General features: G+C 30.7%; 1 protein-coding gene across 1 annotated transcript; it reads left to right on the plus strand.

Moving 5' to 3' along the window:
* Positions 1-389: 389 nt before the first annotated feature.
* On the plus strand, positions 390-14252 carry LOC126734251 (putative serine protease K12H4.7). The gene is made up of 10 exons (XM_050437788.1): positions 390-539; positions 834-1080; positions 6098-6247; positions 6303-6446; positions 6503-6632; positions 6683-6901; positions 6957-7199; positions 13035-13237; positions 13298-13397; positions 13489-14252. Exons 2-10 carry the CDS (start codon positions 865-867, stop codon positions 13596-13598), a joined length of 1515 nt encoding a protein of 504 aa, XP_050293745.1. The 5' UTR covers positions 390-539; positions 834-864; the 3' UTR covers positions 13599-14252.
* Positions 14253-15606: the final 1354 nt, after the last annotated feature.

A 15606-nucleotide genomic window follows, 5' to 3' on the forward strand; every position in this document is an offset into this window, starting at 1 on the left:
TCACTGACGATTCGTGTTTTGTGTAATATTATTTCCTACATAAATATGTACAAAGAGAAAAAAATGCTTAAAGCAGGCGTTTTAGTAAGCAAGTAAATGGCGAAGGCGCGGGGTCTTGAACATCTTTACGTCACTTGTTCAGACAAGCAGAAAGAATAACATTGAACACTAATAAGGTTAAGCAGCGTTGGCAGGTGTTACGAAATTTCTGCGCTAGGAGGGATCGTTGACATGAAATATTGTAATTAACCGTAGTTTGAACAAAAAAAAGACATACTTCACATTTTTATGTGAAGGTCTTTTAAAATTGTAATTTTTCAATTAAAGGACAGGGAGGGATTTCTCATTACGTCCCTAGGGAATATGTTATGGGAGTAAAGTAGGCAACACTGCTTTAATATTTAAATATTTTGGTTTGGTCTATACATAACCTAAAACATCAACAAAGTTTAAATTTGTAAACATAAAGCAAGATCCCGAAAATATAGCAAAATTAAACGATAATACTGATCGAACCACTTAATTTTAAGCATTTCCAGGTATTTATATTTAGATGACGTTCAAATATTGCTTATCCTAACAAGTATCCGTATAAACTAGCTATTGTTATTCTTTTATCAGCTGAAAGAGTGATAATGCAAAATATTTAATAAACATATTCATGAATATCAATAATACAATAATATTAATCTTATTTAGGTCACGTAAAACCCAGACCAGAAATAATTTGTCTTGATATTTTTAAATTCAATTAAGAGAGTCTAGTCAAGAGTACTCAAACCGAACCTTAGATTACAGGTTTTTGGGTTTAATATAAAAAGAATTGTTTTCAGCGGAACTTCTTAGTGCACTCAAAATTCAATTATGAACCAACAATTATTACTTATACCACTCACACTTATATCACTAATAGTGATAAGTGTTGATGGTTTTCGATTTTTCCATCATGGTAGAGTTCACGGAGGAAATTTACAATTGCATATCGATCCAGAATTAAGAGAAGCACCAAAAAACTTTACCAGATGGTTCAACCAAAGCCTGGATCATTTTGATGTTGGAAATTTGGCTATATGGCAGCAGGTAAGAAAGTTTGATTATGAAATTAAAAATAAATGATTGTTGTGTCTGAATTATGTTAGAAAAGTGCCTTTTTTAAGTTGCACATTGTTCATTTAATTTGGATTTTTATTTCATTTATTCTTGGTTTATTCTTTATTAAATCCATAAAAATATGTAGTTTACAGTAACAATCTACATTTCTGCACAAATCACCATGTATACACTTTTTTGCAGTATTATTGTCCTTGCCACTATATAATATAAGACTATAATACTAGGGGAGAGGGGGGCAGTCCCAGGTTTTTGATTTACAAAATCCTGAAAAGTCCACATTTTTTACCATTTTTCAGTGTAGTTACAATATTTACACTTTTTCTTAATGTTAGCATTGAAGTATTGTTTAATTTAACTTATAATATTTTTTTTGTTATAAATCCAAAACAAATCTCTATAAGGGCTGAATCTGCCCCATTGCGGGGTACAATCGGCCAGGCAAAGGGGTACATTCAGCCATACATAAATTTACCCAAAAAAACGGTCCCTATACTTTTTAATATGGTTTATTTAAACATTTTAATATAAAAAATTTCTTTTACTTAACTGTTATTCCTTCAAAGTTATAAAAAAAAGTTACACTTAAATCCCTACAAGATTTTAAAAATTTTGAAAGTTTTGTATAAATGTTTCCCTGTTTAAAAGACGCGATATCGTCGATTTGAGGATAATAAAATATTTTGCTATTTCCTCTTCGCCTTAAAAATTTGACGTTGTATTCTTCATCAGCTGCCTTATTTATTACACAACCAACATAATAAATTATTGAGGTTTTTAGTGCAAACTTTACTAATATAAAATCATCAGTTTTAATTTCATCGTTTTCTTGTAAAGATTCGAAACTTTCGGCGTCATCGCTATCACTTGAAAAAGTATCCGTTTCTTCCTCACTAGAAGTATCTTCAAAAATCCTTTTTTTAACATTATTAATTTTTCTTTTTTTGATCTGTTCAGTGCCACTTGAATTCTGATTAATCCTTTTTAATTTGTTTTGTTGCTTCTCCGATTTTATTTCTACTTTTATCATTTTTTTATTTTCTATATCCTCTACTCTTTCTTTTTCAGGTGTTTCGGTATATATTCTTGATTTTCCTTGATTGGCCTTTACTTTTCTTTTTATCTCTTGACTCTTTATAACTTTGGGAAGGGGTCTAACAAATTCTGGCTGTATTTTTTGGACCTTTACCACATCTGATGTAGCTTCATATTCTACAATTTCTTTGTGAGAAAAAGATTACTAGCGTTTGATATCCCTTTTGATGTTGAAGGTAAATTTTTATCCATCTCTGAATCTAAAATATTTTTTTCTTGAGCTTTTCCTTCATTCTCATAAAGTCTAGAACCGTCAAAATCCCCATCGGTAAAAGAATGGTAGTTAACAGGCCATATTCCTGGTTTCGAAAATCCGCTGGTTATGATTTGAGGAGAAAAAGCTCAAAAAGCCTGCAAAAATGGTTGCTTGGTAATCTTTGGGATATGTTTGACGGGAAAGGTTGTAGCCTATGGGAAGTGTGGGGTGGGAACGAAAGCATAACTATACCGTGGTCTCGTGCATACATTATAGCAGCTAAGGTGGTATGTGACTCATGATCAAGCAGTAATAGCACTTTATTTTCTTTATTGCACTTAGTGTGTGTAACCATATCTTCTAGTGCTTTTACAAATAAGTCTTTAGTCATCTATCCAGACTTATTTCCAAGTGCTAGGCTTAAGGGTGGTGCATCAGATAAATATTCTTCAATGTTTCTTATTCTGGGAAACACATATACAGGAGGTAGACTATTACCTGTAGCGCTTATTATGCCAACAAACGGAACCAGCTCTCCCCTCTCAGCCGAAGCGACACAGCCTATTTTTTCCTTTTTGCGCAATAATTTTTGGAGGGTTTAAAACGGTTGTCACTCCAGTTTCGTCTAAGTTATACATTTTATCAGGACCAAAGTTACATTTTTCCAAAACATATTTATAATTGTTAAAAGATTCTTGCACATTAGTTTTATTAAACCCAAGACCTCTTGCCAAACTTGTACCTTCAGGTTTACATAGGGATAATGCAGGATGTCTTTTCATAAAACCTTTTAACCAGTCAATTCCTGCTTTTTTGTTTACATCCCAAGTAGATGGATATTTGCAATTTGGTAATACCTTTGCATAATCATAAACTAAAAGTCTTAGTTGACTATATGTTAATCCATAGTTCATATTCGAACATTGCTTGATATAGTCCTGCAACATGTCCTCTTGAGCTTTAGAGAACACCATTCTCGTAGCATATTTACCTACAATTAAATAAAACTAATTGTAAATTATTTTCTTCAGCACATCCAAAGTGTAAAATATGAAAAAAACTCTACCAAAATATCTATACCTTTCTCTTCATTTTCACTCTCATATCCATCATCTCCAAACTTTTGCAAATATTCTTCCGGTGTCATGGTTGCGGCAATCTTTTTCATACGAGATTGTAATGTCTGCCTTTTTAGGTTAAAGACTCTTGCAGCCTCTCTTTGTGACATATTTTTCGAAAAAATATTTTTTAAAGCCTCCTGTATCCTATCTTCGCTTATACCAGCTCTGTCTGTCTTCTTAATGTAATTTCTTACCGTCTAAAGGATAACAAAATAATAATTAGCTAATATAATAATAATCAATGTAATATTTTTATATTTTAAACTAGCTATTTAAGAAATCCAAACAGAATCCGGGGCACAATCGATTGTACCCCGACATATGTGGCTGAATGTGCCCCTTTGGGTATCCAAGACAACAAAAATGTGCGGCCAACACGTGGTTGTATTTTGAGGTTATATTACTTTAAATACTAAAACTAAAGACTATGAAGCTTAAATGTACACATTTTCACAAAAGTGTATTGCAAAAACAATAACTAAAAATATTTTTTTACAAAATTTTAAAAACACCTTTTTATCAGAAAAATACACTTTTTTTCACCAAAATTTTATGCACGCTGTGCGGTGCCGCCAAACAACAACAATGATGTAATAAAGCTATGTTACCACTTATTTAGTAAAAACCAACGTGAAATTCGAAAAATTTTGAAAGTTATTAGCAATGGCCGAAGCTGCCCCTATGCCGAATGTGCCCCCCTCTTCCCTACTCATGGTATGTTTTATTAAAATTTTGATAAGGTAAAATACTTACAGATACACAAATATTAAACAGCCAAAAAATACATTTATTCTTTCACAAGTTAACTCGTACACTAGACACACTTGCATACACTAAATTAATATAACCATAACTAAATAAGAGTTTCAATTAAATGTATTATCATATACTTTGAATAGAATAAAAAGTTTGCAGGTATAGTTTTAGATCCTAATTAAATCTTTTTATCAGAATTTTAATCTCTTTATCAGACTCTTGCGTAAACTTCATTGGGATCTAGACATCTGAAATTCCATGGACCATATTTCTCTTCACAAATGTAAAAGTTGGATTATATATTTTAAGGTTGTTCTTTTACCCGCTATTATGTGGATTCTGCCATATTATAGATTCAAAGAATTATTATTTATTTCAAGTATAAAAGAAATATGGTATAACAAAATGGTTTAATGGATACCTGATAGGGTAAATTGAGTATAGTTCTTAGCTACCTTTTTTGTCAAATAATTTTTTTATCTAAGTCCCTTGAATTTCCCAAATTATAATCCCATATCTGACCCTAGACTGTATAAATGATATGTTACTTACAATAGTGACTATGTACACTTAGATCTGTTAAAATACAAGAAAAGATTTGTACAAAGTGGGTATATTGTTTCATGCACTAATAGCAAAGTGCTTTTGGCTAATAAGTAGCCATCATCAGTGCTATGGGTCAAAATTTATTAACAATCTGTCACCCTATAGAAGTCAGAACATTTAGACAAATGTATGTCACAATTTAAAATAAACAAAATTTATATGATGATTAAAAGTTCAATATATACACATTGTATAAAGCTTTTCTTTTTTTTTAATGATATATTGAAAGGGCACCTTTTGTACCTACTTTCTGTGTTATTACTCTCAACAGATACTTTAATATCCCAAAAAAAAATCTCCTAAATTTACCATCAATTAGTCTGTTATTAAAATAATATAAGAAATAAAAATTAATAAGATATAATAATCCATGCATAGAGTTGTTCACCCAAAATAATGAAATTCTACCACTGTCTTCCTCAGATAATAAAAGTATTACAATGTATATTGCAACACACAACAACATGTACATATAACTCTTTTTGATATTCAGGAGTTCCTGAAGTTTGTGTACCTATTTCATATCAAATTTACTCAATCATTTTCTCTCTCAAACAGGGGCATTTTAATTATATGGATGGGTTTTAATGTTGGGTTTTTTATGAATGTAGATGTACTGCTTTTATATGTATCAAAATTTTTAACTTTTTTAGTATTGGTCTGTAGTATATGTATAATTAAAAATTTCATTTTTCAGTCCTAATAATTCCTGGGTCGGGATACCAAATGTATTTCTGAAAAACTATATTTTTAATAGTTCCAGATTCTGTAGGTACTATAAGTATTGGAGAGATGGAGAGATTAAAATCAAAATTGATCAGTAATTTGGCCCTAGATTCGAAAATCAATTGAGTTGAATCTTATAAAGTATTTTTGTTATATGGATAGTCTTTGATATACTTTATTTCACCATTTTTCCACACAAAGGTTGCCGAAGTCGTTCACTTTTTATCAGGCTGATGATTATTTAACAAAAATTTATAAAATAATTTTCTTTTTAATCTGCGGTCAGGTTTAATGGTTGAATTTTAAGAGAAGTTAAATTAGTATGTTTGCCTCATTTCTATCAGATTTAATGCTTTACCCTGCCATTTTAAATTTTTCATTAGTTAAATAAACCAAGTTTTGATATCTGTAATTAGCATACATTTCCTGTTGATACTAAATAAATAATAAAATACACAGCACTTATAAACCTCATATTTCCTTGCAGAGATATTATGTAAACGATGAATTCTTTGACCAAGAAAATAGAAATGTGGCTTTCCTCATGATTGGAGGTGAAGGTGAAGCTACCGACGTGTGGATGACTAACGGTGCCTGGGTCGATTATGCTAATCAGTCGAAAGCTTTAATGTTCCAAGTAAGGATTTAAAAAATGTCACTTATAAAGTGATCTATTCATATATTCTCTTTAGTTGGAACATCGTTTTTATGGCCAAAGCCATCCTACGGAAGACCTGAGCGTGGAAAACCTTAAATACCTTACGAGCGAGCAAGCACTTGCAGATTTAGCCACATTTGTAGATGCCATGAATGATGAGTACAAGTTAAGTTCAGAAGTAAAGGAACTTTTTTGGCTATAGTTATATCAGTTATTTAATTTATCCTTTTTAAGGTTAAATGGATAGCTTTTGGTGGGTCTTACCCAGGATCTCTGGCTGCCTGGGCTAGACTCAAGTATCCTCATCTGATTCACGGATCAGTGAGTACCAGTGGACCTTTGCTAGCTATTCCCGATTTTCAGGGTAAAATCTGTACATAAAAAAAACATTTGAGTGAAATTATTTGTTTTCAGACTATTACCAAGTAGTCTCAGATGACTTAAGGAATATTGATGAAGATTGTTACACTGCCGTCAAAGTAGGAACTGCACAAATCGATCTGCTGCTGCAACATAAAGTGGGCCAGAGAACGCTGACTTCACTGTTTGAACTTTGTAACCCTCTTGAAGAGAGTATAGATAACGACGATGACATTTCAAATTTTTATGAAAGTTTAGCGGGTAATTTTGCGGGTAAGTAACCTTAAGAATAAGTTCAGATAATTTATTATATTACGATTTATAAAAGGTATTGCACAGTATAACAAAGATAATCGCCTCAGCACCCAAGGAACGTTATTGGGAAACATAACTTTGGATACAGTATGTAACATAATGGCAAACATTTCGATAGGAAAAGAAGTTGCCCGATTGGCCGCATTTAACTCCTTAATGCTGAAAGCTTCCAATCAGAGCTGTTTTGATTTTAAATATAACTCAATGATCGAGGGTATGAAGAATGTTAGCTGGGAGGCCTCTGCTTCTGAAGGCGGTAAGTGATTAAAAATTTTCAAAAATTATACTGCAAGAATAAGGGTGCGAGAGTGTTGAGATATAGGATGCTAAAGTAAAAAAAAAAGATTACTTAATAATATATTATATTTCTCTAGATATTTTTAATGAAATTGGGTATATAGACCCGTATATACCCATCTCTTTGGTAGCATTTTTTTGATACTTTGGTAGGCATTGATTTCTCTTAAAATAAAAATAATTGTGTGCATGTATTTTTATCTAAAATTTATTAAAATTCGAGACGTTCAAAAATTGGTTCATGGTGCTGGTAAACGCAAATTACAGTTAAAACAAGAACGCAATTTAAGGTTTTACTGTGAAAATTTTGTTAAAAGCGAATCATTTAATCCGTACCAGTAACAAATTCTATAGTTGAAGGGAATTATTTCTTTAAAAAAAATCTTAAAAAACTGAACAAATATAAACTTGATACTTAAATCTGAACTTGCTACTAAAACTGAATAATATACTTACAGTATATACTTACAGTATATACTTACAGTATATACTTACAGTATATACTTACAGTATATACTTACAGTATATTATTAACATAGCAAAAAATAAAGATGGGTTGGTCTAAGTCTCCTGTATTTAATATGGTAGTGCTTTACGATGCTTAAATTCTAGGGGTTTAAATCATTAAGCTGAATACTGCAAATTGGAAGGTTTGTTCAAAATGTTTTGAAAACCAGTCTTATTTATTGATAATACATCGACAGCAAAATGGCTATTTACAGATACAATAACTAATATTACAATTCTAATAGTATTAAAAATATAAGGAGCAGTAAATACTATTGAAAGCAAGTCATATACCTACACAGCCAAAACGACCCACTTATCTAGCAAAAAAAAATAATTCAAACTATACCTCAAAAGCCTGCATCTGAGAAACAAACTATCTGTGATTTACAAGTTTTGTGAATCTATCCGAGCTAATTAGATCCACTCTTAAGTCACTAGCATAAATATTAAAAAAGCTGCACATTTTATAGATTGGTAAATCCTTAAAAAGGTTTGTCCTGAGAAAATCCAAGTTAAAAGTCTTTCATTGTCTAGTGCTACCAGTATTGACAAAGGATGGAAGCATTGAAAGTAATTCTGGATAATTAATTTTATTGGCTAAAATCTTGTACATTTATACAAGACAAGTCTTGGTGTGCCGATTTTCCAACGAAAGCCTATTAAACTTTTGCAATAATAATAAGTAATTGTAGTTTTGATTCGGATAATAACCATGATTTTTGAACAACATCCATTTCAGTAATTTAAATAAATAAATAAATAAATACCGCCTTTATTCAAGTATTTCTTTGTACATACAATGCAAAAACATGAAAATATGTACACTCACATCATATGCACAAGAATAGCGCAACTGGCGAAGTTTAGGCTCCTGGCCATTCTTCCACTCAACCAATTCTCCGGATATTAAGTTCACCATCTTTAAATGTTAACAGAGAAAGTCCAATAGAATGCTTTTAAGAGATGCCACTGAGGATAAAACAGTTTTAACCAACCATAACAATATAACAATGCAGTACATATATACATACAATATATCTGTCACTAAAAAAGTTCTAAAAATCTACTGCACATCTAATCCTCTTGTACTTGACCTTAAATAACCAGTATTGCATACCTTAAATTAAAGAGGTAAGTTATTATATAAGTTAACACAATTATAATTGAAGCTCTTTTTAAAAAAAAGAAGTTCTATGTTGTGGCATTGTTAAATAATTTTTGTCTCACAAAAAGCGATTATGCGGAGCCTCCTTATAAATTAGTTTTTTAAACAAATATACTGGTTGTTGACACATATTTAGTTTTCTAAAAAATAGAGTCAAGGTAAAATTATACCAGTTATCATACTTAAGCCAACCCAACTCTTTATTATAGACATAATAAGTGACTCACACAATTTACGTTGCATAAGTTCTATTCTTTTAGTACATATTTCATATTGTGAAGACACCAAAGTGTCAAACAATGTTAGACAACACTCAACGCTAAAACCCTTAGTGGATCTGACAATCCCAAAAAATCCAATTTTTTTATATGCCTTATTAGCCCATTCAATAAATAATCTGTAAATGCCAATTTACAGTCTACTATGACACCCAAGTCTCTCTCATGCTCACAGTCCTATAATTGTGCACCATTAATACTCTAAGCATGTTTGATTACATTTTTAAAGAATATGGTTGATGAAGATTTGATTTTAATATCACTTTTTGACAGTGAGGAGTTTTGCGTAGCGTGATGTGACTTCTTTCTACTTTTTCTTTTTTTTCTTTTTTAATTGTGTTGCGTGTGTTCTATATATATCTCTTCTATTTATATAAGAATTGTTATATTTTTGTAAAAGATTATGTTGCCAACTATCTTTAAGCTAACAACATATTATGTTATGTAACAATGAAACTATTTTTGACTTTGACTTTGACTTTAACACCGTTGACTTTTATATCGCTGTCTATCATTTAAATAGGAGATAAGTAATTTAATTAAAATATGTGTCACATTACTTTTATAGAGAGAATTAATGTCGATTAGCTAAATAAAATAATATAATTTCAAAAACTTCATTCCTGTTTCATTTCTTTAATATTCGAATAACCTTACTTGTACGCCAAGTCTTAGGATAGATTGAAGTTTGTAAGTCGAGGTTAAAAATCTGCAAAAGAGGCTTTACTAAGAAATAGCCGCAACCTTTAATATTATTCCTGGAAAAAACACTCATCATTTCATTCCCATCCTGTTCTAATTTTTAGACTGAGATAGGGATATATAAATGAGAATTCGATTTTTCCATCTTTTTCTATATCATCGTTTTATTTCCTAAATAGTGTTTGGGTTGCCTGGAAATAGTGTTTTTCTCTCGTAATATGTTTAATCATACCCGAAAAACATCATTTCGTTTCCATCCTCTTCTAAATTTTAGAATGAGATAGTGATATATAAATGAGAATTCGATTTTTCCAACTTTTTCTGTATCATCGTTTCATTTTCTAAATAGTGTTTGGATCGCCACGAAATAGTGTTTTTCTCCCTTAATGTGTCTAATTATACCCGAAAAACATCATTTTATTCCCATCCTCTTCTAATTTTTAGATTGAGGTAGGGATGTATAAATGAGAATTCGATTTTTCCACCTTTTTCTATATCATCGTTTCATTTTTTAAATAGTGTTTGGATCGCCACGAAATAGTGTTTTTCTCCCTTAATGTGTCTAATTATACCCGAAAAACATCATTTTATTCCCATGCTCTTCTAATTTTTGAATTGAGATAGGGATATATAAACGAGAATTCGATTTTTCAACCTATTTTCTATATCATCGTTTTATGTTATAAATAATATTTGGATCGGCTGGAAATAGTGTTTTTCTCCCGTAATGTGTCTAATTATACCTGAAAAACATCATTTCATTCTCATCCTCTTCTAATTTTTAGAATGAGATGGATATATAAATGAGAAATCGATTTTTCCAACTTTTTCTGTATCATCGTTTCATTTTCTAAATAGTGTTTAGATCGCCACGAAATAGTGTTTTTCTCCTTTAATGTGTCTAATTATACCCAAAAAGATCATTTCATTCTCATCCTCTTCTAATTTTTAGACTGAGATAGGGATATATAAATGAGAATTCGATTTTTCCACCTATTTTCTATATCATCTTTTCATTTTTTAAACGGTGTTTGGATCGCCTGGAAATACTGTTTTTCAATTAATAATTATACCCAAAAAACATCATTTCATTCCCATCCATAGGATATATAAACGAGAATTCAATTTTTTCTTTCGTTCCCCATCAGAACCAACAGATCTGTTACCTTTTAACTTTTTAATGGCATTTTTGATATCCGTGTCCATCCGGGGTAAAAGCTCTATAACAAAAAAAGTCCTTGGAGCATACCTCATCCTGACACAGAGGTATGTCAGTTGAAAAAACAGAGCAGAGTTCAGTTGTTAGTCAAAAACTTAAGTCAAGACTGTCCTTCCCAACTAGCAATTTTAGTTACGGCTACAACATTGTTTGACTACATTACTTTATTCAAGTAATAAATCGGTAACTGGTACCAAAAAAATATCTTATAAGTTTAAATAACTGCCAAGTAAAAAATAGTAGTAAGAAATACGTAATATTAACTTAATATTTGACTATATAGTAATTATTACTTTGCGGTAACTCTGATGGTAGCTGATACCGCTTAGCGACCTGACCTAATTACCTTTACAACGTCGTTACTATAAAGTAGAAAATATTGGTCGGTGGGACGATTAAATGGGAACTTTTAAGTAAGCGCGATTACAAAGTTCAATTTCAAGTTCTTGCGACTACATAGGAACATCAAAATATTACCACGCAGTAATACCATTTGAAGTAATATTATCAGTAACAAGACCGAAATAGTTACCCTTTTATTTCTTCTTTAAAGTAATATTTACCACCTTGGCTATTAAAGCAAATTACCTTTAAGTAATTATTTCTACTATGCAGTAAAATATACTTTATAGTAGCATTTTTTTGAAATTTACTTATTCCTAAGTCATTTTTACTTTGAAGTAACAAAAGAAACTTCTTGGTAACTCTAACAACAATTCGCCATATTTTTTTAAATTATTTGACTCCATTTTGTGAAAAGGTATTGCACGATTTTATGAATTTGCTAAAATCGGAATACTTTTACATTTTATGCAATTTTTATTAAATTATAGACTTCTTATATTCATAGGAGTAAAGAGGAGTGAAAAAAATTATCTACCTTCTTTAAAAAATTAAATTTAAATATTTAGATTTGGTATATTTTTTTGTTAAAAGTCATTATTTTTCCACTCCGGTAAGCGATAATATCAGCTATATTAAATACAATATGAAGTAGATTAACCCCGCCATCACTTAGAATAAAGACGGACATAAAATTATTTGTGTTGACAAAGAAAGAGAATCAAAATGTTTGCATAATATTGTCTCATCAGTAACTTCTTAGTAACTAGCACTGCACAATTACTACTTTATGACATCCCGAAAACCACTATGGGACGTTAAAAAGAAGTTCCCGGGACGATAGAATTACGTATTTGCTACAGCAAAATCATTCCCAATTTTGGTAAAAAAGTGGTAACAGAACGGTGCCTAAACGGTTTGCGCGACTAGTAACCACAACTTTAAAGTATTCTTTATAGTCGCGATTACGTAGCTGTTGCCAAAAATGCTAGTTGGGTTATGTGATCAAAATCGAATATATGACAGTCTCCTTATAAATTATTCTTAATATAAATGATAATAGAAGTAGAACGGGTATTTTGAAAACTTCATCTAAATTTAAGATTAATTTTTTACGAAGTTTCATGAATTTGCAGATTTGATCTAATTTCCAATATTTTAGTAGATAAATGGATATCGTTCCAACAAACAGGGGCTAGAGGAGAGAATTTAAATTCGAAATTTTGAGCCCAGATAGATTAAAAGACTGTATGAAAATAGTATCTTTTTTCGCTGGGTTAATATATCCATAATAGCTGCTTGTGTAAATTTGCTTAACAATATTTCCCCAGAAAGTTTTGACATTTTTAATTTACATATTGCAGAACATTATTAAAGATAATAAATAGAATAGAAATCCTTATAGTTTTATAAGTAGATATGATCTCTTATTGGTATTTTTTTTTTTGTAATTTACCATCCTGTATCTCCAGCATTAAGAAGCTTAGAATACAGGTTTGTTTAAGGCCTTCCTTTTAAAATTAACCTAAAAAAATATAGATACCTGTATTCAGACTAATATTACACATTTTTATATAGGACGCCAATGGACCTTCCAAACCTGCAACGAATTCGGTTTTTATCAAACTTCCGATAAGAAACCACAAATTTTCGGCAATAAATTCCCGTTAGAATTCTCTATTAAACAGTGCGTCGATTTGTTTGGATCGAAGTTCGATAGCGAATATTTGGACTATGCCACTCGTCGGACCAATACGATGTACGGAGCTTACGATATTGAGGTTATTAGATTTTATTTAGTCGGTCTATTATCAAGACTGATTTTTATTTGCCGATTTCAGGTATCGAATGTCGTTTTTGTTCACGGTTCGGTGGATCCGTGGCACGCTTTGGGAATTACATCTACACTAAATCAAAATGCCCCTGCCATTTTTATCAAAGGTAAGCGATTGTATAACTTGCCTTGCTGGTTTATTCGCATTTAAGATTGAATTTCTAAGAGTTTTCGGTTTTTATTAAATATATTTCTTAGGTACTGCGCACTGTGCCAATATGTACCCTCCAACGGAAGATGACTTGCCTCAACTAAAAGCTGCAAGAGTTCAAATCGGACAACTTATTCAGTCCTGGTTGGATCTGTAGTAAATCTTTTGTCTAGTCGATATTTTCTACACAAGTATATTTTAGATATTTTGAGAGTTTATAGCCTCGAAACCGAGATATTTCTTAATAATTAATAAGCTTTTGTTTCAAACATATTTGATTGAAGTGAATAATAAAACTTGGAAGTTTAGTGATTACTATTTTTGCCTAATGTATGGTCATCCTGAGGATTCAATCAATAAGTTGCAAATTTGCTGATTATTAATATTTTTATACTAATGATTAGTTTTGAGTTGAAATAAACAGAAACGAACATTTCTTTAAATTAATAATTATTTAACTTCCACAAAAAGAAATCACTTCAAATTAATATGTTGATTTTTTTTGTCATATTAACAATTTACTGCATTTTAATATGAAATTTGAGGAAATTCAGAAACAAATCGCGCATGACAGTATGCAGGAAATAAACATAAATATATTTTTTTTTAATTATTAAAGTTGTTTTTTTTTTTGTTGTAGTTAAATATTTATTAAATTAATTAAATAAAAAATCGGAGCTATTAAATGTAGCGTCTTAAAATTTACAATTTGCATATTTTGCAAGAAGGTGATCAATATGCAGGTCGAAAGGTTGAGTACTTTAAAAAATTTGCTTTTATGTTTCCATTTTTTAATAAATTAAAAAACATATTTATAGTAGTAGTTATTGCCAACCCACTGATGAGTAACTTATGGTTTGATCCACATTTTTATCATAAACTTTGAATTTATTTTTTCTTAGGTGTGTACCGGGTGTACAGGGTGTCCCATTAAGAATGTTCCTCGGCTGTATCTCAGGCCCCAATAATCGTAGAGCGTTGAAAAAAAAATTAGTATAAAAGTGGCCCAAAAAAAATAGCTGGAAAATATTTTAAAGTTCATTGGTCAACCGCTAGAGGGCGTTCTAGCTACTTAAAAACTTTAAAGTCTATTTTTTTCAAAATACTTTTAATAACTTGCATCCCAAAATATTATTGAGATAATCTACAAAGTATTCCTGACAAAAATGTGTTGACAACCATTTCTGTCAAATGTCAAATAAAGTGGTGGGGAGAGTTTCTATCTTAAATGAGAAAAATGGTAAGAAGTAGGCTTTGGCTGCACCCATTTTTTTAAAACAACTTTTATTTAAAAGCTCTTTTATTGCTTTATTTTTCTACCAAAAAGATATTATTGGAAAATTTTCCTAAAACCCGCTAGGGGGCGTCTACTTCTAACTTACGCTATTCGACTGATTATTTTAAGAAACTCAAATGAAACCATGTGTGCTTTTTTACGGTATTAAGAGCGGAGAACAAAGCTTAATACTTTAGTAAAAACCGCATGTTGATATCACGTCTCTAACTAAAGTTACAAGAAAAAATGTGTTCATTAGAAAATGAAAACATCAAATATGGTCGTTAAGTTCTATTTACCAGCCGGGTTAAAAAAACTGGTATCTAAATGAATCTTTGTGTAGAGAAACAATCTTGGTATACCAGCTTTTTAGAAATTCCGGAAGGTGGCGTTTATTTATACACTTCTTTATACAGGAGTTTAAGCGGGAATAAATCTATTCAGTATGGGAAAACTATGCATAGGAACGTTTTTAATTTTTGGAGACAACGTAGCAACAAATAATACCACATGATGTGCTAAAATAAGTTAAAAGAATAATATTGAAAAAAATACAGCAACATATTAGTTGTGTTCATAAAGGAACTAAAAATTAAAGTTTATGAAAATAAGACTATTGGTTAGCAGTTTATTCGAGTATAAATAAATAGGTAATTAAAGTATGCCAATTTTAATAATAAGTTGGCTTTGCACTTGTTTAAAAAACAAAAAGGCCGGTGACAACTCTGTGACAGCTGCTTAAAAGTTTTCGGTGGTCCTATAAATTTAGTTAATTATTTCGATCAGAGTTTATTCTTTGACTTTAATTTAAAATTCGTCTGTCTTTGCAAGAGTCGGTAAATGTTATCAAAATTTTTTATGAATGTTTTGAAAATGCTACTATAGTTGC

The sequence above is a fragment of the Anthonomus grandis genome, chromosome 3 (genome assembly GCF_022605725.1).
Source record: "Anthonomus grandis grandis chromosome 3, icAntGran1.3, whole genome shotgun sequence".
NCBI classification, from domain to species: domain Eukaryota; kingdom Metazoa; phylum Arthropoda; class Insecta; order Coleoptera; family Curculionidae; genus Anthonomus; species Anthonomus grandis.

Coding starts and splice junctions, on each gene's coding strand:
- LOC126734251 (XM_050437788.1), top strand. CDS start 865: ATGAACCAACAATTATTACTTATACCACTCACACTTATATCACTAATA. Junction 13,238..13,297: donor ACGGAGCTTACGATATTGAG/GTTATTAGATTT, acceptor TGCCGATTTCAG/GTATCGAATGTCGTTTTTGT. Junction 13,398..13,488: donor CCCTGCCATTTTTATCAAAG/GTAAGCGATTGT, acceptor TATATTTCTTAG/GTACTGCGCACTGTGCCAAT.